Below are 23,390 nucleotides of genomic sequence, written 5' to 3'. Positions count from 1 at the left end.
GCCCCAAGAGGATCGGTTCTGCTCTATTCAAGCCGTGCCAGGGGGAGGCAAGAAAACTTAGGACCTTTATCCTAAGTGATGAAAAGGCTTGGGCAATTTAGTCTCAGTTTAGATGAGCCTTTACTGCGTTCATTTTAGTATCCTCTTCTAAAGTCTCATGTTGCCTTGCTATCTGTGGCGTGGACAGTTTGACACCACGTGCAATTCATGTTGCTTCACGTTTCAAGTCCAGCCATAGATCGCGTGAGACGAAGACTGGATGTAGATGATGAAAAGGGGACGAGTTGGATGTAGACATGGAGAAGGAGGTGGATGACTTCACCGTCAAGCCATAGGAAGCATCATAAACTCATGAAAGCAATCATATTCGTGTCACAGAGATGAAAAGTACAAGCTGTAGTTGCAGACCCAAGAAATGAAGAGAATACTTTTGGCTGCTATCTCAACCTCGTCGCCATATTATGCTGGCTCTATGTGCGTAAAAGTGACCCCAAACTGACAACGACGACCTGCATATTATATCCAGACTTTGAAGCCAACACTGAGCGCCCACCCAAGTCATTCAAACTCGGCGACTCTGTCACACCCTTCACAGGTCGCTGTCCCTCATCCATAATTGCTTGGTGGAGGTCGCCGTTGCCGTGATGCCATGAAATATAAAATCCGAATCGAAAATTAAGCGTTGGTTTCTGCCGTCATGCATGACCTTTCCAATAGTGCTTTGCTGTGCAAAGCAGCAGTCACTTGGCTCGCTCGTATATGTACCATACCATGATCCCACCAGTTGCTGGGGGCGTTCGTCCCATGTTCCGTTGTGTATGTAACCCCCCCCTGTAAAATGCCAACGCCTTCCTGGTATCTCGAAATGCAACAAAACCCCTTTGGGTTTTAAAAGTGAGCCGGGAGAAAGTGAGATTCGTGTGCTTCATGGGTCGTTGCGACCATTTTTATCTGCTCGTCTGGAACATCCTTCATCATCCATCCCAGAAAATTCCGCTAGATTCGAGGGATTTATGTTGAGAAAGTACCCTCAAGGCAGCATGATGCCGTGCCCTTGATCATAGACAAGTGCCTCTTATCGTAGTCTCATCTTATAAAGGGTGGCCTTTGGAGCCCGGCGGAATTTCCGGAGTTGCCGAATTTCCTGCCGGTCAAGGCTCGGGCGTTGGATCGGGGTTTGTTGCACGGAGGACCTTGGGTGCTTGAATCCTCCTCGAATAGTCGTGGTCATCTCGCAATGTGTTGATACTCTCATGACTTGCGCTTCGAACGTACAATCCTTGCTTAAATGGATCCATTCGAGGATCGACTTGCAAGGTGCTGTTACGGCTTCCTGCCGCGGCTGATGCAATAGGTGATCCAGCCATGCTCATATCAGGTCGTGCAATGCCCGAGGAGCTATCTCGAACACTGGGATCGTCCTGATAGGCTTCTTGTTCGTTCTGTTGCTTCTTTCGTCGGAACCACAGGAAGAGGACAAGGGCAGCGGCACCTATAACGGCCGCAATCACGCCTACCACGATACCGACAACTTGGCCGGTGCCTAGTCCACTCTTCTCGGTAGTTGAGTCATTGGTGTTTTCGCTTGCGGTCGTTCCACCAGTCTCCGTCGGGGCTGCCACAGTGACGGTCCTGATAGTACCCCCAGCAGTGACAGTCTGGACGACAGAGGTGCGCGAACTAGATGTAGTTGACTCATCCTCGGCTGTGCTCGTAGCTGAGGTTTCGTCCTCGGTCTAAATATGTAGTCAGTGTCTGTCCTAAACCTCTTTATTACATCACCGGATTCCGAGGCGAGATAACATGCGTGTTGAGACAAGTCATACAGTTGAAGTTGTTTCAGGCTCTGAGCTGGACGTGGACGTGGAGGTCGATATGGATGTGGATGATGGCTTTAGAGTCACCGTATTCTGTATTGTCTCAGTCACTCTGGATACGGCCACGGTGGTTGGTTTTGCCTGATTGTTGCCTGTTAAGCCGTGGTATCTTACCAACCGCAGAAGGGTTTAAATAGACTGAGATGTACAGGTGGAGAGTTGGGTAGGCAGACACTCGTCCGATCACGGCATATGCGGCGATCACAACGCGAAACATGATCATGTCACAGGATTTGACTTACTTTGGTTGATGAGGGGGAAGGGCCCCTTGAGCCGGAAGGCTCGACGTTGCCTAGAGACACATATCCGTATACTCCGTCACCACCGCAGACTTCGTCAGGCCATGCTGGGCAAGGAATATCGCACTTGGAGTCGTCCACTTGGGTTGACTTGACCGGTGCGTAATTCGAACACCAACATAGCTTGTCTTGAGTGATAGCGTACGCCCAGTCATCGATACAGAAATCATGGCAAAGGCCATTTGTCTGATAGATGCTCGTATCTATTCATGTGGTCAGAGGCTGCAAGCTGTTGCATGAGAAGGGGTTACATACTCCTGGGGGTCTCGCCAGTATTGTAGCTAGCACAATATTCGATGTTTAGAGTAGCAGCTAGAGGCGCCCATGATGATGCTATTAAGAAGAGCAAGCCTGCCTGTTTGGCACGTCTGGAAAGAGGGGACATGATGACTATGACTTGGTCAAGAAACTAGGTTGAGTTTAAGGTTAGAATGTGTCGAGTTGAATAGAAGCGAGGAGAGCCCAGGCAAAGGAGGATGTTACACACCTTTACCAAAGAGACTGAGCAAGAGAGCATGTGAGGTCGGGTGCAACAGAGATGAAGCAGGCTTTTCATAACATGACACGGTTGCGGGAGAACTCTCAAATGGTCGAAGCCATACCACGTCTGACGTCGAGAGGCGTAGTACGACCGGCAGGTGTGATTTCGCGTGGGTAGATGTCCCGACGGCGGAGCAAGACAGCCGGTATCGTCAGTCGTGATCCGAGTTGAGCAAGGTAGCACAATGAAGTGACCAAGCAGGCTGTATGTGAATCACTGGGAGATCTGTGGCTCGTCGAAGATGGGGATTTAGATCGCGATGATCGGGTATCGTGTTTGGTTCGAGATGAAAGAATTGTCGATGGGGTGATTATTGATAACCAGTGGGTAACAGTGATGAGTCGAGAGCTTCCTGCGGCTCAAATGGTTGTCGATGAATAATTCTGGCAATCCTCGTAGATTTCCAGCTGCCCGACACAAGCGAATGGTCGGTACGATACAATGCGATCCCAAAACGTGAACAATGCCAATTATCCCAAGACGAAAGAAACCCAGATCCAAAAATCACCACGAGGGTAAAAGAAAAAAGAGAAAGAGAACGATTCCCAGCCAACGAAATAGATATCGTGGAGATGATTAGGAGGGAGGTTGGGGTGTGATTGAGAGATAATAGGTAGGTAGAGGTTGAGAGTAGAGGTAGGAATACGTGACAACTGAAGAGGTCGAGGTCAAGAAGGGGAGATTTGGAAGGGAAAAGGTGTGAGGGAAGTAGCGACTAGAGTGGTCAAATCAGGTAAGAGCTAGGTAGGTATCTGTGCCTAGCACGGTAGTCCCGGGCCCTAGTGGAGGAGCGGCGGCAGCAGCGACCGGGATGGGAAACAAGGAAGGAAGAACGAAGACGAGTGATGAACTCTCTAACCAAATCTGGCCCGACTTGAGAAAGAGAAGAGGGCCTGGGAATAGCAACGGACGACGAAACTTCTAGGGATAACCTAGGTAATAAATCGATAAATTGGATTGTCAATTCCTGTAGAAGGATCTCTGTTGTTCCTTGGAGTGGTCCTCAGTCGATAGTTTGTCAACGACTCCTCCCTCTCCCTCTCGAAGAACGGAAAGCTTCTTGAATAGAGTTGCACTGGAGGTCACGATACGACCTGGCAACAAAGCCCAAGCAGTGTAGCAGGTTGCAGTACGTACCGTCCAAAGTATCGCAGGGATCGTGAGACCAAAAATGGAAAGGTCCCAATACTCAGCTGCAAAGCCAAGCTGGGCGGACAAAGGAGGCTCCACGCTCTGAAAAGGAACCAAGGAGAGCCCGAGAGAGGACTTAAGATGAAGCGGGAAGAGTCCGATCCGATGGCCTAGCAGAGTAGTTCCCTTTGAGCGTGATTGATGATTGATGAAAAGAGGTGTGATGGTGGTGGTGCAGTAGTGCTATTATCTCAGCGTAAAATGGCCGTTATTTTTTTTTTTTTTTTTTTTTTTTTTGTTTTCTTGGTTCGAGTGAGTGTGAAATGAGGTGGTAGCCAAAAGGATTGAGCTTAGGATGAAAGAATATTAAGGAACGAATTGAAAGGAATGAAGGACAAGTCAATTGTGCGTAGAAAGAGAAGAAGAGTAAGATAACATGCATGATATTGCAGGAAAGGAACTTGGTAAAATTGATTGAGCCAGAAAAGGTAGAACTGATCGACTTGAAATTACCTGAGGTAAGCAATCCTCGCGTTGTTGCTGGTCAACAGCAGGTCCAGTATGAAGCTGTCCACAGAATCACAGTGACGAAACGATTTTCACACTACGAGATACACACAGGCTCAAGATCTGATATGATCCTCTACAGTCACAATCACAATCACAACTCGGCAAACAAATAAAGAAAAATTCAGTAAATCAAATAAGATAAAAGATGGACCCTCGTTTCCGCAAGCTCCCCTATCCGCTATCCTTCACCTACCAACGAGACACTAAAACACGAGGCGCCCGGGGCCTCATATGATGCCTGTAGCAGATGTCGTCACCGCTGAGAACTCAGTGGGCGCTGTTGTTGTTTTAGGGGAGTGACAGTGCTTTTTTGGGTTGGTTGGGCTTTTATTACGGGAGGTCGAGAGTAGGGGGGGGGCGTGTCGTGTCATATCGTGTGGAAGTTGCAGGGGCAGTCAGAGAAGAGGGAGTGGGATCTGCATGGGCCCTGGACAAGGGTGTGAGCGGCGATCTTGATAGAAGCGAGGAGTACTAACACTGTTGCGGAGTGTTGCAAGAGCCCGTCCGACAATCGCAATTCGTGGTCTGAAATGTGAATTGTATGGTGATGTGGTATGGGAAAGGTGATCCTTGTAAACCATCATTCTATCCTGTCTATATCTTTCGCTGAATGCTCTTTATTCTTTAAATATTAAACAATTCCTTTTCTCCTCTAGTCTAGTATGCTAATATATAATCAGCTGGCCTAGCTGGCTTCTATCTTTTGGCTTTGGCTTGCCGCTACCTTTATGGGCTTGAGAAATCGAAATTGGATATTAGTGACAACCACTTCACTCTCTTCTCGGCAACCCTTTATCCGGATTGACCTCAGCCCTTGGCACTGTTCTCAGGTCTCCTCTGATACTTATCTCTATTGATGCACTGAAGGAAGCACAAAGTTATGGACTCTTTCTTCCGTCTCCTCTTGTTATGACGCGCAGATGGTTCTTCAAATCTTACAACGTACAACGCTAGAACGAGATTATTGAAACACAAACTCCTCTTAAGATCTCGGCGTTTGCTTTTAGCTGTTGAACGGTAATTCGCGCTCCAGCCCAAGATCTCAGTTCAAGATAGCTCGACAGAATTATAACAGCACCTAATGGACTGGTAATTGGTGCATGTTTTTGGTCAACCCCCATGCCCATCATCTTGTTTTGACTCCACTGTTCCCACCCTCCAAACGCGCGATAGATATCGTGAGTCTAGCGGCTCTCGTTGCTTCTTGGCTATGGAACGAACCATTCCTCATTGTGCAAAAAACATCCCATTCTCATCAATCGAAGACGACAGGATGAAGCAATTGCGGGCACAAACAAACAAAGTTGCCGTGCATCCCGCTCTGTATTTCAGCTTGACTCTCCTCCCGCTTCCAAGCACTACTAGACCTTATGGTCTCTCACTATCCCCAACATAGAACTCAACTCACATGAACTAGTGCCTGAGTTCAGCGCCGCGCCGTTAGACGTGGCATCGCCCAGTTTAGGAAACGGTGACCTACCGTAACGGGCCATTTCCGGCCCCTTTCTGTAAGTTTTGCCTTTCTGACCAGACGATCCCGTCGCCGGACAAAGTAGAGGCCAAGATGATGGTTGTGGGTGAGAATTGTAGACCTCAAGGCCTAAAGATGTTTGATCGGCATCAAAAAACAGTGAATATCTCGCAATATCTTTGGTTTGCTCCACAGTCCACAGACCATGGCCAAGATCTCAGTATCCCTGCTCCGTGGGACTTGTGGTTTCAGTCATTTTGGAGCCCGCCCGCGGAAGGGAGAGAGGGAGCATGGATTATGATGGACTTGACAAGGTTGTAAGTGGGATAAGGTTGGAGAGAAACATGAAATAACATGCGCGAAACCGTTCGGCCATGTTCTTGGAGATTCCCGCATGATAGCGAGAGCGAGCGAGCGATCGCGATCGGTTTACTTACTCCATAGAGAAGCAGACAGAACAAGCCCTTTCTTCTCTGATCCTTATCTGAGTCGTTTCCATGTTGGATACAAGTCAATCGTGTGTCAGGAATGGCCGTTTATCTTTGATGCAGAAACTTGCCCTTGCAATAACACGAGCATTGACCCGTCCTCCCCGCTCTTGTATAATCAATCCATCAGATCATAACCCTTGACAATTTTAAATATTTTGCCATTTTACTGGAGTCACTGGACAATACAGCAATACGCGGGAATGAGCCTCCCTTTCACGATTCAACGTTACTGAGAGAGACTCAGCCGCTGTCGTGTGACTGGAGATCTAAAACTCACCTTTAATTTTCTGACTGGGCAACAATCTACTCAGTAGCCCCAGTTACTCTCTCTCCATGTGTCTAGTCTAGCTGATTCAAAGTTATTTAGCTTGAGGGTTAAACTTACAAAGAATCCATCCATTGCCTTGTCCAGCTGAACACGTAAACCAACTCGGGAATACGTATCTTTTAAGTTGGAACAAAAGTCAATTGATAGATTGCCTTGGTATGCTGACACGCTAAGAGCCTAAGAGGTCTATCTAGTCCATCTTGAGACGACGTTGCTACGGTTCGGTCTATTTCTGTGTGGAAAATGGCACGATATGCACGATAGTGGTGGTGAAGCTTAGAAATGGCTGGAGTTTGTGAGCCTCTTGATCTAAAATCCGGGACTTTGTCTTTAGTATTTGTACTGTATCTATAGTAGCAGCCTCTTATTATCGATGATGATGATGATCAAAAACTTGGCACTTGGGTAATATTTCGATCAGTTATTATCCAGGAACCATCGCCTTTAATTTTGTATGTCACTGGCGGTCCAATAACCTCGTCACACTTTTATCTCAAGAGGCTTATGATTAAGTACTGTACTCCATACTATGGATGTCTTGTACCTACACCACCTTTGAATCTCACTCACATTTCTCAGTATCCGACTTCAACACCCTCCATCAAGCCCAACACGAACTCCAACTGCCGCCAAGTGCAGTGACTGCTACCCCATCTCTGCAGACGAGTACACCCTCTTTGACGCGCTTGTGTTCCAATTGTCCAATGGCGTAGCTAGCTCTTCCGATTTCTTACATGCTGTATCGTATTTTCTCGAGAACCCTTTTTGCTTGTCCTTGTCAGAACCGACTGAACACGGGCGTGGCAAGGATGCTTCGTAATGTCTCAATCTGCGACGCTATTCCCAACCAAATTCTCGGCTGTGTGCTTGGGAGAGTCACGCAAGCAATGATATGCGTGGGGGGATTGTCACGATTCTCTGCCTGTGTGATATCTCGTGAATACCAAATATCGGCATCATCGAGCCGTGAACCGAGGCTGTCACCATAAATATCTTGGCCGCCACATCCGCCATGTTCCTCTGACTGCTCTGTCGCTGTGTCACGTTGTCTTGTGTAGTTGAGGCTCCGTTGTCCAAGGTAACTTGACTAAACTCTGACATATTCGCGCATGCCAATGGCCAGGTTCTTCTGTCAACAAACGCAGTGACTTCTCGGCTCTATGCTGTGCCACGATGCACCACTGAGGTACTGTACAACCACCTCTGCATGTACTTCTTTTCCCCTCTATGATGCTCGAGTGAGAATATGATTCCTCTATGTTGAGGGAGAAGACTGTCACAGGCAAATCACAAGCTCAACCACTGTCGCTATTGCGTGTTTGGCTGCGCCGCTTCGCCAGGAGAATGCCACTCTGCTGCAAGCCGCCCGCCACCAGCTGCAGTCGGTCGATGTTAGTTGCGTCGTGAGGGTGTAGAGGCTCAATTTTTTTTTTTTTAGGTTTTCCGCTCTCGAAGGTTCCGGAGCATTTTGCAAACTGCAATATCGTGGAGCTTTGCCTGATGTGATAATCAATTCTATGTTGCTGTTGTATCTCTACTCCCAGTTTCTTCCATTGTGCAGTACACGTAACTGTTCTGTGGTCTATGACTCTCTAGATATCATTGATTCGTACATCTCAGAGCTAAAACTACGGCATGTGGGAGAAATGCTTCAACTTTCCACGACGACAATGGAGCAGTTTTTAAACATATATGCTCGGTTGAGTAGTCTAACTTACTTGTTGGGCCTTCTTCTGCTTTTGACATGCGTGTTCGTCATCTATTAAGCGTCATGGCCTTCCTACTATGGCTTTGAGTTTTTCGCGAATGCAGAGCTAATCGACGTGAAACACTCGGTCGCGATCTTAGTCGAGATAATGGGGCAGAGCCGCAAAACAAACCTTTTACGGACGAACCCGATCGAGGCTTTTTGACTACATAGGTCCGACTGGCCACGAAATCTCTGTTTTGATTACTTGATGAGATGCAATTCTTGCAAACAGATGAAATTCTGGGGTACAATCTTCAGATGAGATGCTGATCTAGGGTAGGCAAATCGGTATAGCGCTTCAGAGCTGACCACTCATGGTCTTCAGCTGTCGCAGGTGGCACCGCAGGATGGCCCAAGCTCCCTAGCTCCTATGCCATCGCCTAAGTCGGATGCGTCTCTGATCCTAGAGATACGCATCATCAGCCTTGTCAAATACAATATCAACATTCACAACAAACATCGATATATGCACACTGAGCCTCACAACGCTGTTTCAATACCCGCGACTCAATAACTGAGCCTGGTGCTCTCTATAATATCTTCATTTTACCTGCCGATGTGACTAGTTGACCGAAAGGTCCCTTCCGGCGCCTCCGGCTTCGACCGTACTCAGCCTGTCGATATGGTCGCGGTATCAGGCTTTCGGAGTCTCTCGACTCCTGTGAATCGAACTCGACGTCTTCCCATGATACTCGGAGGCGGTGCATTCTTCATCATGTGCATCATATACCTCCTTCTCTCCATTGCACCTTGTATGGTGTATGGGAATTGCTACCGTGGTTATTCAAGTGCTTACAGCTTCGATGCTGACTTGGCTCACAACCCGACCTGGATGGCCGATATCCCCGACGATGTATTCCTCTCGAGCCTGAGTATACCGGGTACACATGACACAATGACCTACGAGATAGGAAGCGAGGTTCTGCAGTGTCAGAATTGGAACCTGACTACCCAACTGGAAGCAGGTATTCGCTACTTCGACATCCGCGCTCGTGTACGTGATGACGAGTTGCATATTTACCATGCCAATGGCTACACGGGATTCAGCTTTGAAGATGTGGTTGGCTATATGAACGACTTCCTGGACAGGAACCCTTCTGAGACGATCATCATGCGCCTCAAGCAGGAGGGTAACGGCATAGGAGACAACAACACTCTGTCATTCGAAGCCGCCTTCAACAAATACCCACTCGGGGACCGACTGTACAACTACAGCGCTTCTGACCCTCTGCCAACTCTTGGTAGTCTTCGCTCCAAGATCTTTGTTCTTCAAAACTTCCCAGCTTGGCGAGGAGGACCATATGGCTTGAAGTGGGAAGGCCATCAAATGATATTAGAAGATATATGGATCATTCCTGATATCTACCATCTGTCGGAGAAGTGGACTGCGATCCGTGATGCTCTCGAACTCGCTGCAACAGCACCTCTCGACAACAAGGTCCTCTATTTGGCTCACATTTCAGCCTCTGTTGGTGTCTTGCCCATCGAGGCTGCGGCTGGGCCCATGAACCGAACTGTCACTGGTATGAACGACATGACTGGCCAGTGGATTAAGGATTTTGAAGATAACGAAGACACTACCCGAACTGGAATCGTCATCATCGATTTCCCCGGCAAGAAGTTCATTGATGCCATTCTTCGATGGAACAAGTCATATACAAAGAAGCAGGCATAAGCCCAGGCCGATCATTGGTTGTGCTCAAGCCCTCGCCTGGGACTAAGGCCTCATGTCTTGATACACTGGACACACCAAAGCCCGGTCGTCGGTTATTATCAAGCTTTCTCATCTGAGACTCTGACGTCTCACCTCTCTCTCACTCATGGAATCGATACCCCACAGCATTGTGTACCCTAGCTAGCTCTCTAAATTACAATCGTCAGCGTGGCTGAACAAATATCACTTGACGGCAAATAAAAATTATGCCAGATGAAAAAATAAGCATATTCAAATGAGGATTATCCAATTTTACTCCCCGTAGATCAATTCCTCATCATGCCCCTGCGTCTGGCGTGGATACTGTGGCGTCCGGATGCGTTTCACCAGGGCGAGTTGACTGAGTCAAAGAGAAAAGATCGTCAGGGACAGAAACACCAGAAATCAAGGCAGAGACTGTATAACGAAACAAAAGTACAGTACATAAAGTACGTAAAGCACACGCACACGCACACGCACACGCTTTCGGTCTGCGTCCACCCTGTCTCGATTTCTGTCAATCAATCGCTGACTGTTCCGAACCCGGTGCGCGTTTCTGGCACACCTTGAGATGTGTGAATATATTGTTCTGTGCGTATTTGGCTACGACGTTGAGACCGAGATCGACACAATGTGATTGTGAAGTTGGGATGTTGATGGAGTAACATGGTCAAGATGAGATTGCTCTCATGGTCATAGGTCGAGTGAACGAATGATCTGATATGCATCTGAAATTACACACGTTGGTTACCCGGTATTGAAGGATCAACTAAACGAGGTGAGAACTATGGGTTATTACTCTCTGTCTTCAAGGCCAGACTGAGATAGAAGCTGAAGTTCTTAGCCAATACGTGTGACTGTAGGACAAGTAAGTAACTGAATCTCACAGCTCTAGAACTGTCAATGTTGAGTGATGACATTCGAACGTAGAGTTTATATCTCCACCCAACTTGTCATCTACAGTAAAGTATACGGCACTGAGTAGGAAGAGTACGTAAATCTGAAGATCTTATAGCCTGATACTATTCGGTATGCTTAACTGCCTGAACCGTCTCATCCCCCCTAATGCAAGAATCCTACAGTACTTTACAATGCCTCTCTAGAAACCTGACCCCAAAGTCTTTTTTACTCTAATTTGTATCACAGAAACAGGCAAGCAAATTCGCCGCCCAATGGGTATAATGCACTTCCTGAACGCCTTGCAACTAAAGCACCTGAACCCCCCAAAAGCCGATTCTAATAGACACAAGAGTCTGATGCAACTCTTTTGTTTCGAGGCATTGCTGAGACCGACTGATTCAATATGATAATGTTGTTGAGACCAAGTGCAGTCTCCAAGGAGCGAGCATGTGTGCATGTGTGTAAAAGCAGTAATAATTGTAGTAGTAGTAAAAGGAGATGTGTACTGATTGATAATGCAAAGGTCGGAAAGGAGCATAATGCGACAAAAGTCCTGATAAACGCCCTGGAAATGCGACTCATCTGTTGTCCATCCGTTCGTTCCTGATCAGACTGCTTGCTTGGTCGTGTCCGAAGTCCTCTTCTGCGGGTCGTATCGTTATTGTATATCCATGATCAAACTCGTATTCTCTCTCCCCTTTTCTTGTCTCTTCTCTTTCTGTCTCTTTTCCTTCTCTCATACTCAAAACATGCCGACTTCCTTGCTTCATTCAATTTATGTCTTTCATCGCCGAGGCCGCTTCTCACGTTCACTCGATAAGTTTCCGACTCCTTCTTCGCTTCTTCTCTTGCGTCCACGATCCTCTCGTCCATCACGGCGATCTTCCGGTCGCAGCCCTCCATCACGCTGTCCTCCACGACCGCCTCCTCTACCGCTGCCCCCCCAATCCTCACCACTTCGGCCGCTTTGACCATCACCTCTGTGTCGTCCTTCCCGACCTTGAACCAGGTCTCTACTACCTGTTGGAGGAGGGCCCATAGGCTCTCGTGGGGCACCGCTTTGATCTCTGTTAGATCTCCTAGATTCCCTCTCTTCTCTGCCACCTTCGCCAGCTCCTGATCGACGGTCCCGATATTCGCGATGTTCCTTGCCCTCGCGTTCTCGACCTGGACTACGATCTCGCTCTCGTTCACGACTAGCTCCTCGACGCGAAGGGCGGCTGGGCCGACTCTCACGGTCACCTCGGCGACTTCGGTCATGCTCGCTACGACCTGAGCTTTCATCTCCATTGGCGGGCGCCCGGCTTGACGATTCGTTCCTGATAGGATCTTGTCGTTCTTGAGCCGGTGTAGCGGTGGGGGAACCTCCAGTCAAGACCTGAGCATCAGAACCGCCAAGGGTTTGGCGTGAATGGCCCCTTCTTCCGCTGTTGCTCCGGCTTCCATCCGGCATATTGGCTTGGGCTTGTTGCAGGGTGCTGTTGATGCCCGCAAGCTGCCTCCGCCCACCACCGTTGCGAACACGTTCGTTCGAGGAAGCTGGACCGGTAGGCACATTAGGCTCACCAGCTGGTGATCCTGCGTAGCTGCTAGGTGTTTGTCGTTGTCCAGGGCCAGGACCTCGGTCGGGAGTGTTGGTTCCAGGCATTGACTGACGATTGTGACCATGGTTATGGCCATGAGGATGAGACGGCGGCGGTCCAGGAGGAGGGGGAGGGACGGCACCAACTTGAGCACCGATTTGTGCTAGACGCTCTGGATGGACCCCTGCAGGTGTAGCATTACTGGATGCAGGAGAAGGCAGACCCTGGCTGGGGTTTGCGTTTCTAATCCGGTTTTGGGGGCCGCTTGGCGTGCCTGAGGGCGTGACAGGGCCATTGTTCTGATCGAACCCACGTCTTCCTCTGCCTGACGCCGCCGGACCAGTAGGTGGTGGTCGATCTGGAGTAGGAGGGCGTTCTGCTTCCGCACCAACAAACCTGCCATCAAGTCGACCTGGCAGGCCTTGAGGCACACCATGACCTCTATTTGAGCCTCGTCCACGGGCTCTTGGTCCGCTTGGTCCGTAAGGGACCTCAGTGACATTCTGTATCGAGTTGAGACGTCCATAAGAATCATCTTGATGAGGTGGCTTCTGCTCAGGCTCGGGAACTCGAGAAGGAGTTCCATGGAAACTGGAAGCATCGCGACCCTTGGGTCCAGAACTTCGCTCAGCCTCACGGTCCATTGGTCTATCACCGCGGTACGGTGATCGCTCCCGGGGGTCTCTTCCGGAAGAAGGCCTGTGTTCCACAGGATAGTTGCGATCATGTCGGTCTTCACGTCCACCTTCAGGCTGGCCACTCTCATGCCCATACCGACCTCCTCGTCGAGGAGATTGACCGCGAGCGTTGTGATCTCGTGGCTCGTTCCGAGGGGCGCGTGAAGGTGTGTTGTCTCTGTTACCCATCAGGGCTGCCCTCTCCGGATTGATTGTATCCATTGGCTCTACGGGAGCGTTCTTACGACCTCTACTAGACCGGTCGGAGTCCGGTGCACGAGCCCGTTCGTTGTCTTGAGCAAACAGGGCAGCGCGCTCAGGGTTGATATGTGGCTCAGGTGCCTCGACAGCTGCAGCGGGAGCCGTAGGGGCTGGGGTAGGTGTTTCGTTCAAGCGACCATGGTCGTGACCCCTGCTGCTCTTAGAATCTCTAGTTCGGTCTCGCTCATGTTCGCCACGACGACTTGACCCGTCAGTTCGAGTTGATTCCCGGCCGTGATCTTGTGTTCGTCGCTCAGAGAAGTCGCGCGAACGATCAGGACGAGCAGGATCAAAATTTCGAGAATCGCGCTGATCCCGGGACTCACGAGGTTCTCTAGGCTCACGTTGATCTCGAGCATCGCGAGGTTCCCTAGGCTCACGAGAATCCCTAGAGCGTGCGTCTCTGGGCTCTTTACCATCACGACGCTCATGCCCGCGGGACTGGTTAAATCTTTCGGGAGCGTAGTGCGCAGGAATAGGCACATCAGGGCGACTAGGCAGGGTATGAGGTGGCCGTTCCGGAAGCGTGTTAGGCCGAGAGTCGTGCTTCGCACCAGCGCCAGCACCAGCACCAGAATTGTTATTGGAGTTGCGGGGACCAGATGGTGTATGGTCGCGTTTTGAATCCCGAGACGATCCTGGCTTGGCTGGCAGCAAATCCTTCGCCGGGCTTGTGGACTTTGTCAGATCTGTCGCGGAATTCTTGGAGTCTTTGCCATCCTTGACCTCTCCATCTTCTTCCTCAGCAGTCGTTTGCTTCCCCCTTGATTGCCTGGTTTTGTTAGACTTAATGCATTTTTGTCAGATATATCTACGTACTTGTTGGGACCAGGCTTGAATTCTGGCGCAGTTGCACGCAAATTGGTCGTCTTGTCTGCTTCGTTCTGAGCAGCGCCAGCCTATTGAGGGTCAGTAATGTCCGGGAAACCGATATCGTAGCACTTACACCACCAGGGCGGAAAGCCTGGACCATAACCCATTTGGATTTCCTCCTCTGAAGTTCTGACATGGCACCCTGAGCAGCGACTGACAGATCGACACGTCCGCCAACCTCGCTATCAGGAGAAGGTTTGGCAGCACTCTCTTGCTTGGTGATAGTTTGGAGAAGGCTTGAAAATTTCGTAGCCATAAAGTCGATAGCCGGGAAGAAATCGAGGACCGCCTTCAGAACTGTGATGGCATTTCGAATATGCATCCATTCCGTACCCTCCAAACAAGAACGCAGAGCGCTGTTGAGGTTCTTATGCCAGCGGAAGAGCAAGTCACGGAATTGTTCGTGTTCAACAAAGGTCAGTGGCTTGTCATTGTCGTCAAAAGTCAGAGCGAACCCAAGGCGGGGCTGATCGGGGGTTCCCTTGGCCTCTTTCTCATACACACCCAATCTTGGCTGATCTCTTGACTTGTCCTTTTCATTATTGGGAACCGTCGCGTTCTTGTGCCAACGCGATAGATCCTCAAGAATGAGCTTCAAGAAGCGACCAAGATACTCAGCCTCCATGACTGTGGATGTGAAAATAAGAGCCCTCAGGCGGTTGGCGTTGAATAGACGGTCGTAGAGTGACATCAACTGGAAGCCCGGGGCATTACCTTCGTGCAGTGCCTTGATAAACTTGTATGTATACTCGGCATCGGCCTTGGAGAGAAGCATGCGAGGGATGAAACATTGCTCGAGTAGAATATCGGATATGGTGTCTGGCTTGGCTCGAGGTTCTGGGAAAGAGGATTGGAACTGCTTGTTCAGGTAAATTTTCCATTTCGCCTGGCGCATCAGATGTTCACTGTTTTCTTCTGAAAGCCCGATCTGGAGCTGCATAAGCTCCTTTCGTTTTTCCACTTTGCGCTCTTGTCCACGCCTTGACATGTCGCTTCGATCTCGTGAGATAGCGACCTCTTCGGCTCTGAGGCGATCTTTCTCCTGTCTGTAGATTTTGTCTGGACAATAGAGGTCACCTAGCTGAAGAGCCCAAAAGTTCGCATAAAGCTCTGGGGTGATCGTCTGCCAGATCTCAGGACGGATAATATTTTGGATGGCATCCACAATCGGCTGTAATGTTATCTTGATAAGAGAGGAATCTTCCGACTTCTGTGATGGTTGTGAATTAGTTGCTGTGTTCGGTGCTGGTGAGTTTTGGGCACCAGCCTGTTCTTCAGCCTGTACTGCTTCTTGGCTGGGTGTTTCGTTGCCGCCGGAAGCAGCAGGCGTATCAGACATTGAAACATCGCCTTCTTTGTCTGTAGGTTGCGTGACCTGAGCCTTTTCCTTCGCCTCGTCGACCTTCTTTGGCTTCCAGGGATGCATGCGATGAGAAAGGCTGGCCCTGCCGATCAGAAAAGCCAGACTAGGGTCGAGGCCGTACGAATGGATGAGTTCAGGAATCGAGGGAACAAGGTCGTCGAAGGTCGATGGGTCCATGTTACTCCAGAGCAAGTCGAGGTATTGAACCAAGATGCGATGCGAATCGTCAATCATCGAGGATAGATATTTGATGTGGGCTTCGTCGTCCGGCACCTGAAAGAGAGCTGCTTGTCGGTACTGTGCCAGGTTAATGAGTAACTGCGCGGCAAGTTTGGACTCCGTCAAAGCTTGGATGAGACGTTTCGAACTCTTGATGTTCTCGAATCGCTTGTCCTGGCCGCGAATTAGAGTATGGCGTCGCAGGTATTCACCTCCAGCCATGGATAAAATTTGAAGGTCAGTGAAATCAACTGAGTCAACAATACCGCCCATCGAGGTGATGAGCTCCTTTAGAATGATAAGGTCGGTGGAGTTGCCCTGAATGAGCTGATGATTAACATATTGTAGGACGGGTGTGGCGTTAAGAACTGTGTATCGTCGAAAGACTCTGCCAGAGAATCTTGACAAGGCCTGTAACCATTTGCTGGTAGTGAGAGCGTGTTCAGCTTGAGTACGACTCCTTGATTTGCCAAGAGAGCTCATCAAGGACCATACAAGCACATCGTAGGAGAGATCTGTAAAGTACTTGGCGCACTCTACAAAAGCATCGATCAGATTTGGATAGGACTCCAATTGCTCGAAAGCAACCCTGAAAACGATACCAGGAGATGAGTAACTGGTTTTGGCGAGTTGCTTAGCCATTTCGCTCAAGTTCGTGAGAGAAACTCGCTTCATGGTGCCCCTTGTTTCCGATGTGGCCTTTGCGAAAGCTGCCTTCATAGCGGGCAATCGAGAAATCTGTCCCTCAAACCATTCGGCGTACATGGAGTAGCGAGTGGTCATGGGGTAATGCCTTAAGAGCTCCCAGATAGCGTTGACAGCTGAAGCATTAGCCTTGGTATGACTCAAAGCTGGCATCAGTAGTCGTCGAAGTAGATCGTGCCATCGGGTAAGATTGTGCTCCGATTTGTCCTCAGCAAGACTCTTCGCTCCGATTCTGGCCAACTTGGTCAACAGAGCCTCATCCTTGCCAATATTGACACCGGAAATGTTGAGAAGTGTCCCACAGAGAGTGAAGATATCATCCACGGACTGGCAAACAGGGATGTTGTCGGCCCACTCGTCCCAGTAGTATCGATAATTTTGGGATTCGTTGGTGTCGACTTTATCAGGGAATGGCCACCTCAAAGACTTGCGGGTTGTTAATCTGGTCAATCGAACACTGCCTTTAGGAAGTCCGGACTGATCGAAATCCGGAACAAATTTGGTTGGGCATCCAGTTTCACCAACAACGACAGGTCGGCTGTCGCGGAAGACCTTGTCAACGCAATGATGAAGAATGCGATGAATCCTTTCGAGGACCTCGGGGAAGACATCTGGGATCCATGGGAAACGACCAAGAATGAATAGTGATTCGGGGATAGCTCCGATGGTCAATAATTGAGTGAGCAATGCCACCTTTTGTTCCAACGGTTCTGGCAGTTTTGGCTTGTTGTCTGCAGCTTCTGTGGCAGCCTCCTTCGTTTCTGCTTCAACCTTCTTGGGAAGTTCGCGCCTAGGCATATTCGAGCTATTGGGATTATCATCGTCGCCTTGGGGCAGGACACCAGCCATGAGAAGGGCGTTCATCGGACCGCCACGAGAAGATCGTTCTTCCTCCTCGAGCCTCTTCATCTCCTTTTCTTTGATTGCCTCCATGTCTTCATCAGCTGGCGAAAGATGCGGGTATAGATCGGTCAAGGAAATAAACCCAATCTTGACAAGAAGAGCAGCTAAGTATAGCAGATTGGCGGGGAGGACATCTGTCTGGTCGCGAGCATTGGAGTTGTAGAAACGCAACTTGAAGCCGAGTAGTTGTGCGGCCGTTCTGTTGCCAGGAGGTGGGAGGGTTTTGGTTTCTTGTACCCACTGCCTTTCAATATCAGCGGCAGCATCATCGCCCTCGGCACCGTTGGTGATTGTAAGTTGTTGCGAGTCAGAATCGGCGACTTGTCGACCACCAAGCTCAAAGAAAGCCTCCATGTGAACTTCCCGAGCTCGATCCCAGAAAGCAATATCTCGAACTCGCTTCTTCTCCTCCAGGAGCTTCTCATCATCTTCCGTCGTTGTCCACTGTGAGTAGTCTGGGGTTGCCCACAAGGGTAAGCCACCAACATAGACTGCGGCACTGAATTTGAGATGAGATCGAGGCCACCAGGAGCTAACTCGTAAAAATTTGACGAAGAATTTGAACTGCTTGATGAGAACAGCAGCCGCAACGTCAAGGGTTACGTCCAATACTCTGCCGACGTCAAGATCGAATGTGCCAATAAGAGCCTTGATTCGTTCGAAGGTCTGTTCTGCCATTTCGGGAGGAGGGGGAGTCACACTGCTAGTTGTGAAAAGTTCCGTTATGAGCTTTGAATATCCTTCCGTCTCCTCGCGGAGCAGGTTATAGTTGGCTTGTCGGTATAGAAGGTTTGTTGCTTGCTTGATACCTAGTTTGACAAAGTTATCTCGAATGAGTCCTATCCGCTGCAAAACTTCAGCTTCGAGCACTTGTCGCATTAGGTTGGACGACACGCCAGATGACAGGACGAATTCACGAAGAGTCGGCCTGTAAATGGCGGGCTCGTTATCCATGACTATGGACAAGGAGTCAAGAAATAGGGTGTGGGGAGCGAACGCGTATGAATCCTTAATAATCTCCGTCGTTTCGTCACCAAGAATTTCCTTGACGCAGGCACCTGCATCGGCTGGTGGTAATCGAGCTTCGACAACTGCGTGCACGAACTCTTGGAACAAGCTTGACAGCTCCGTGATGTCAACATCTTCCCGCGACTGCTTTCCATGCTGGATGATTGCATTCCGACCACTCTCAGCCCAAGTGCTAATCTTCTCGTTCGTAAGATGATTATAGCGATAGTTAGAACGGACCGGAGAGGGCGGTCGCAACAACGGCGGTGGTGCATAAGCAGGTCTCTTGATCACTGGCGCAGAAGGAGGAGGAGGAGGAGGTGCCGGTGGCTGTGGTGTATGAGAAGAGCTGGGTCGTCGTTGCGTTGATGAAGGGTTCTGTTGATGATTTGGGGGTCCTCGGTTTTGACCTTGAGATGAATCGCGTCGGCTGGGACCTCTAGGCCCTCTGCCACGACCACGAGCCATGCTATCGTCGCGGTCGTGTTGTCCAAGCGCGGTATCACCGGGTCGATGAGGAGAAGATCGGCCGCCTTCAACGGAATGGCGATCACTTCTCTTTCGTTTACCCGGAGGCATAACTCGCGATAATGAAGTCGTAACCGAAAGCGATGATTATCTCATTAGATGATCGTGATGATGATGTGCGATGTCGGATATTATGGATGTCAAGGTCTGGAAGAGAAAATATGAGTTGAGAGTTCCGAAAATAGCGGAGGAAGCAGCATTTGTTGCTATCAAGGCTGCGGCGCGGATGAGGAAAGACTGACTTTTGACGACAAGGAGTCCGGGTGGGGAAGGTTATAGTCGCGACAAAGCTGACAAGGGAACGACTGGAAGAAAAGAAGTTGGTAGTAGTACAAGAGTGCGCAATGATCTTCTGATCTGACAGAAAGAAGCAAGATACGTGTGCGATTGGTTGTTTGCGTTGGGTGAGCCCAGTCGCGATGGGTTTGAGAAGAAAGGAATAAAGCAAAGAAGCTCCAACAAAGCAAAAGCACGGATGGAATTACATGTCACGACGTTTTGGCAGCCTTATCCTTTTACTGGGGAAACGAGGCTGCCAACCACTGGAGGCCCGTCGGCCAGTGGCAAGCAAAGCGCCCGCACGGACCACCTTCAGCGGACTTGACAGTACGTACCGCTCTATTGGGATTCTAGGTACTAGGTACCTTATTTATCTCATCGGTTTCAGGGTTGAACGCCACTTCAGTTTAGAGCTTGATACTTATTGAATAACAGTTGGTTTGGGTTGACAATAGAAATGACGACTGTAGACATTTATATTGAGTTATGTAATAGATTCATTCATATTGTACCTGATTTGAATCCGGAAACAATCAATTTGATATTACCGAACCGTTCCCCAGACTCACGTCGGCACGTGATTGCCACATCCTCCGTTGCCGGCCAATTCGTGCATCAAAGAGAGCATCTCAATTGGCTGAGTCATGGCATCCATGGAGACCAGCCAGAATTACGCCATAGCAAGGCCCAGGTTTTTTTCACCTAAACACTCATAGAATCACTCCTTTTGGGTCAATTGAGTTCTAAAGCACTATTGACTAACATATCTATACCTGAAAAGTCCCAATTTTAATCGGGTTGAGTCACTCTGAGATTGAGCGACCTCGATATCAAACTTTAAGACCCTGGAGCGACCCCGGTCCGATCTTTTTGTATAACCTCTCACAAAGTACATCAGTGCAGATATCGTGGAGAGAAACTTTGACAACCTCAGACGATCATGCCAGCTGCGACTATGGCTGAAAACACTAACACAAATGGCGGTTCTCGTCAACATTATGGTCAGTATTTACCTTTATCATTGTGTGCTTCCTTCAGCATCTCTTTCTTCTCTTCCCTCGTCCTTCATCCCTTTCATGCCCTTCTACCCTCACCATTATAGAAGACAAGTGACTGAATACCTGTAAGAAAGAACGCAATCACAGCCTGAGAACCCGTTCTCTGCCCTCATTCCTGAGCAGCAGATAGCGATTGTTCCAGAATTCACTCTCGAGTCCGGAGTCACACTCTACAACCTACCAGTTGCTTATACAACTCGCGGCAAACTCAATGAAGAGGGCAACAATGCCATGGTAATCTGCCATGCTCTCACCGGAAGTGCCGATGTGAGCGACTGGTGGGGTCCTCTACTTGGAGGTCCTGGCCGAGCTTTTGACACTTCGAGGTTCTTCATTGTTTGTATGAACAGTCTTGGTAGCCCTTATGGTACCGCAAGCCCAGTAACTGCCAAGGACAATGATCCAAGCAAGGGTCGATACGGACCCGAGTTCCCTCTCACTACAATTCGAGATGACGTCAAGTAAGTTCAGATTCGTAGAATCTCGACACCTGCGTTCATGTTCGCTTGAACAAGAAACAGCGGCTAACTATTGACAGCCTCCACAAGCTCATCCTTGATGATCTAGGCGTGAAGCAACTTGCTGCTGTTGTTGGAGGTTCTCTGGGTGGTATGTTTGTGCTTGAGTGGGCATACTTTGGCAAGGACTATATCCGATGCATCGTCCCTATCGCGACCTCAAGCAGACATAGCGCTTGGGGTATCAGCTGGGGTGAGGCTCAACGACAGAGCATCTACGCCGACCCCAAGTACGACGATGGATATTATGCCTTTGACGACCCCCCTTCAACTGGTCTAGGTGCGGCTCGTATGTCTGCTTTGCTCACATATCGAAGCCGCAACTCCTTCGAGTCGAGATTCGGACGCAACATCCCCGACCCATCCAAGGTCCAAACCATTGGAGGTCGACCTCGCCCCTCGACTCCCTCAGAGGCACACTTCCATATTCACAACGATGGCCATGTCGTAAAGCGTACATCCATATCTCGCCAGAACAGCACAACTGATGCAGCCTCAACTGCTGAGTCACCTGCTGTGCCCGATGTAGCGGATCCTCAATTCCATGGACCTACCAATGGTAGCCTCACTGGAGGAGAGCTGCCTCAGTCGCACTATTTCTCCGCCCAGTCGTATTTACGATACCAGGGACGTAAGTTTGTTACGCGATTCGACAGCAACTGCTACATTGCCATGACTCGTAAATTGGACACGCATGACGTGTCACGCAACCGAGCAGACACCATCGCAGATGCACTAGCTATGATCCAACAACCCACGCTTGTTTTGGGCATTGAGAGCGATGGCCTCTTCACTTTTGCTGAGCAGGAGGAGATTGCACAGCACGTACCTAATGCGCGTCTCGAGCGAATCGAGAGTCCTGAAGGTCACGATGCATTTTTGTTGCAGTTTGAGCAGGTCAACAACTACGTTCTCTCATTTTTCAAGGAGGTCTTGCCTGATATCATGTCCAAGGATGGCGGAGCACCCGAGGAGGCCAGTGTTGGGCAAATCACAAAGTCGAGCACATTTGGAGAAGCTGAAGTTGAGGATATTACTGCGTGGTAGATTGCTTGGAGTAATGTTAGGATGGCGCCTGGTGTCGTGCTGCAGAAAAGGTTAGACAAGAATGGAAATCAGGATGACGAGTCCGAATATGCACGCTTGGGTTGTTAATGCGTTGTCTTCTAACTGAGTAGTTGTTTCTTCGAATCTTATGTCAGATCAAGCTGTCTTGTGACGATTTCTAGGCACAAATGGCATGCAACATCGCCGATTATATTAGGCAGGCAGCGCAAGTCTAGCAGAAATTCACATTGGGGCCTGATTTCAAACTGTAGAGCTTCAGGAGCACTGAGAAGCAAAACAATCGAGACCTTCAGTTACCTCAGGGAGTCCAAGATAACTAATCGGAAGTCTCCCAAGCTCACCTCGAGTACGTCCTAAGCTTGTCTAATATTATTGTTACTGTGGGATCGAGATTGAGGTTCTCAATATCTCTGAACGAGAGAGAGAAGCACTGACTCATACCGACGCCAGCAACTGGGATGTTTGAAGTGCACTATGGATATCGCAAGATGTTGCAAACTTGACCTCATTGCTGTTAACCCACAAAATCCAAGTTCTAGAAGCCATAAAAGATCATCTTCTACCAGTTCACGTTCTAGTTAAGACAATACTAGGCTTCGGCACTGAAGATGAGCTCTGTATCGGTACTTAGACATGTGGGTATATCCATCAGAGCATTCTAGAACGCGCACACATGTTGTTCTAGGGTGACAATGGAACCATACGATGCAGTCGATGACAAGTGCCGAGTCGATCATCACGATGTTACCCGACCACTTATTAACGGCATCCACTGCCTGGCGATACAGGAATACGCGAGTCCACGGATGTGTGCGAGACATTGAGGGAGAGATGTCAACTGTCTCAAGACCCTACATGAAAGAATCTAGAAGGGTCTGAGAAGCGTTCAAGCTTCGAAGCTTGAAATCAATAGTCAATGTCCGTTGATAACTGGACTCGTTGTTCGTGGTGCCGTCTGTTAGCTAGCCATACTAGCCAACCTTCTCCCCCCTGATACCACCATGTTCTTAACAATGGTATTCACAATTGTCGATATTTGATCTTGTCACATTCACGACGTGAAGCCACCGAGTACATGGCGCTCTATGTTCCACGATAAACGATCGTGGTGGCGGCTAGACTAAAACATGAGGCCGTCCCGAGTGACATTCCTGGATTGCAGATTGATGAAAACAGGACAAAGTCGAGCAGGTACACCAATAAAATCGGCACTTCGCTTATTGGCGCTCAATACATTTCTCCCCGGGAGCTGTGTTACTGGCTGTTGAAGGTTTATGATACAAGATCGAAGGTCAT

The 23,390-nt window shown here is 49.2% G+C and overlaps 4 protein-coding genes across 10 annotated transcripts; 2 read left to right on the top strand and 2 right to left on the bottom strand.

The window, feature by feature from the left end:
* Positions 1-231: 231 nt before the first annotated feature.
* Positions 232-6,016, bottom strand: FVEG_06829 (cell wall integrity and stress response component). Of its 3 annotated transcripts, none has more exons than XM_018895253.1 (7): positions 5,899-6,016; positions 4,895-5,838; positions 2,664-4,845; positions 2,432-2,585; positions 2,120-2,379; positions 1,827-1,910; positions 232-1,736 (listed from the first exon to the last, which is right to left on the bottom strand). In XM_018895253.1, exons 3-7 carry the CDS (start codon positions 2,730-2,732, stop codon positions 1,152-1,154), a joined length of 1,152 nt encoding a protein of 383 aa, XP_018752478.1. In that variant the 5' UTR covers positions 2,733-4,845; positions 4,895-5,838; positions 5,899-6,016; the 3' UTR covers positions 232-1,151. The 3 variants fall into 3 exon arrangements, with proteins under 3 accessions (XP_018752478.1, XP_018752479.1, XP_018752477.1); XM_018895252.1 differs by having other exon boundaries at positions 241-1,736; positions 1,827-1,958; XM_018895254.1 differs by lacking the exon at positions 1,827-1,910.
* A 1,700-nt stretch (positions 6,017-7,716) lies between these two features.
* FVEG_06828 (hypothetical protein) lies at positions 7,717-11,162 on the top strand. Its single transcript, XM_018895251.1, has one exon. It carries the CDS (start codon positions 9,081-9,083, stop codon positions 10,131-10,133), a length of 1,053 nt encoding a protein of 350 aa, XP_018752476.1. The 5' UTR covers positions 7,717-9,080; the 3' UTR covers positions 10,134-11,162.
* Positions 11,143-19,636, bottom strand: FVEG_06827 (hypothetical protein). Of its 4 annotated transcripts, XM_018895250.1 has the most exons (5): positions 19,414-19,636; positions 15,713-19,318; positions 14,519-15,655; positions 14,392-14,471; positions 11,143-14,344 (listed from the first exon to the last, which is right to left on the bottom strand). In XM_018895250.1, the coding sequence occupies exons 2-5, from the start codon at positions 19,220-19,222 to the stop codon at positions 11,836-11,838; spliced, it is 7,236 nt and encodes a 2,411-aa protein (XP_018752475.1). In that variant the 5' UTR covers positions 19,223-19,318; positions 19,414-19,636; the 3' UTR covers positions 11,143-11,835. The 4 variants fall into 4 exon arrangements, with proteins under 4 accessions (XP_018752475.1, XP_018752474.1, XP_018752473.1 ...); XM_018895249.1 differs by having other exon boundaries at positions 15,713-19,636; XM_018895248.1 differs by having other exon boundaries at positions 14,519-19,318.
* A 434-nt stretch (positions 19,637-20,070) lies between these two features.
* FVEG_06826 (homoserine O-acetyltransferase) lies at positions 20,071-22,658 on the top strand. 2 transcript variants are annotated; one of them, XM_018895246.1, is made up of 3 exons: positions 20,071-20,451; positions 20,583-20,969; positions 21,047-22,658. In XM_018895246.1, the coding sequence occupies exons 2-3, from the start codon at positions 20,740-20,742 to the stop codon at positions 22,071-22,073; spliced, it is 1,257 nt and encodes a 418-aa protein (XP_018752471.1). In that variant the 5' UTR covers positions 20,071-20,451; positions 20,583-20,739; the 3' UTR covers positions 22,074-22,658. The 2 variants fall into 2 exon arrangements, with proteins under 2 accessions (XP_018752471.1, XP_018752470.1); XM_018895245.1 differs by having other exon boundaries at positions 20,152-20,451; positions 20,579-20,969; positions 21,047-22,477.
* Positions 22,659-23,390: the final 732 nt, after the last annotated feature.

This window comes from Fusarium verticillioides, chromosome 7, assembly GCF_000149555.1.
Source record: "Fusarium verticillioides 7600 chromosome 7, whole genome shotgun sequence".
NCBI lineage: Eukaryota > Fungi > Ascomycota > Sordariomycetes > Hypocreales > Nectriaceae > Fusarium > Fusarium verticillioides.
The sequence above is the reverse complement of the archived record's forward strand: the minus strand, read 5'-3'. Positions and strand labels throughout refer to the sequence as shown.

What these genes read in the sequence shown, in the direction of transcription:
- FVEG_06828 (XM_018895251.1), top strand. Translation starts at nt 9,081, where the DNA reads ATGGTCGCGGTATCAGGCTTTCGGAGTCTCTCGACTCCTGTGAATCGA.
- FVEG_06827 (XM_018895247.1), bottom strand. Translation starts at nt 19,222, where the DNA reads ATGCCTCCGGGTAAACGAAAGAGAAGTGATCGCCATTCCGTTGAAGGC. An exon ending in AGGCTTTCCGCCCTGGTGGT is followed by an intron (nt 14,472 to 14,518) that starts GTAAGTGCTACG and finishes GACCCTCAATAG; the next exon opens with GCTGGCGCTGCTCAGAACGA. An exon ending in TTCAAGCCTGGTCCCAACAA is followed by an intron (nt 14,345 to 14,391) that starts GTACGTAGATAT and finishes TAACAAAACCAG; the next exon opens with GCAATCAAGGGGGAAGCAAA.
- FVEG_06829 (XM_018895252.1), bottom strand. Translation starts at nt 2,732, where the DNA reads ATGAAAAGCCTGCTTCATCTCTGTTGCACCCGACCTCACATGCTCTCT. An exon ending in GCTCAGTCTCTTTGGTAAAG is followed by an intron (nt 2,586 to 2,663) that starts GTGTGTAACATC and finishes AACTCAACCTAG; the next exon opens with TTTCTTGACCAAGTCATAGT. An exon ending in TACTGGCGAGACCCCCAGGA is followed by an intron (nt 2,380 to 2,431) that starts GTATGTAACCCC and finishes CCACATGAATAG; the next exon opens with ATACGAGCATCTATCAGACA.
- FVEG_06826 (XM_018895245.1), top strand. Translation starts at nt 20,391, where the DNA reads ATGCCAGCTGCGACTATGGCTGAAAACACTAACACAAATGGCGGTTCT. An exon ending in CGGTTCTCGTCAACATTATG is followed by an intron (nt 20,452 to 20,578) that starts GTCAGTATTTAC and finishes AATACCTGTAAG; the next exon opens with AAAGAACGCAATCACAGCCT. An exon ending in ACAATTCGAGATGACGTCAA is followed by an intron (nt 20,970 to 21,046) that starts GTAAGTTCAGAT and finishes AACTATTGACAG; the next exon opens with CCTCCACAAGCTCATCCTTG.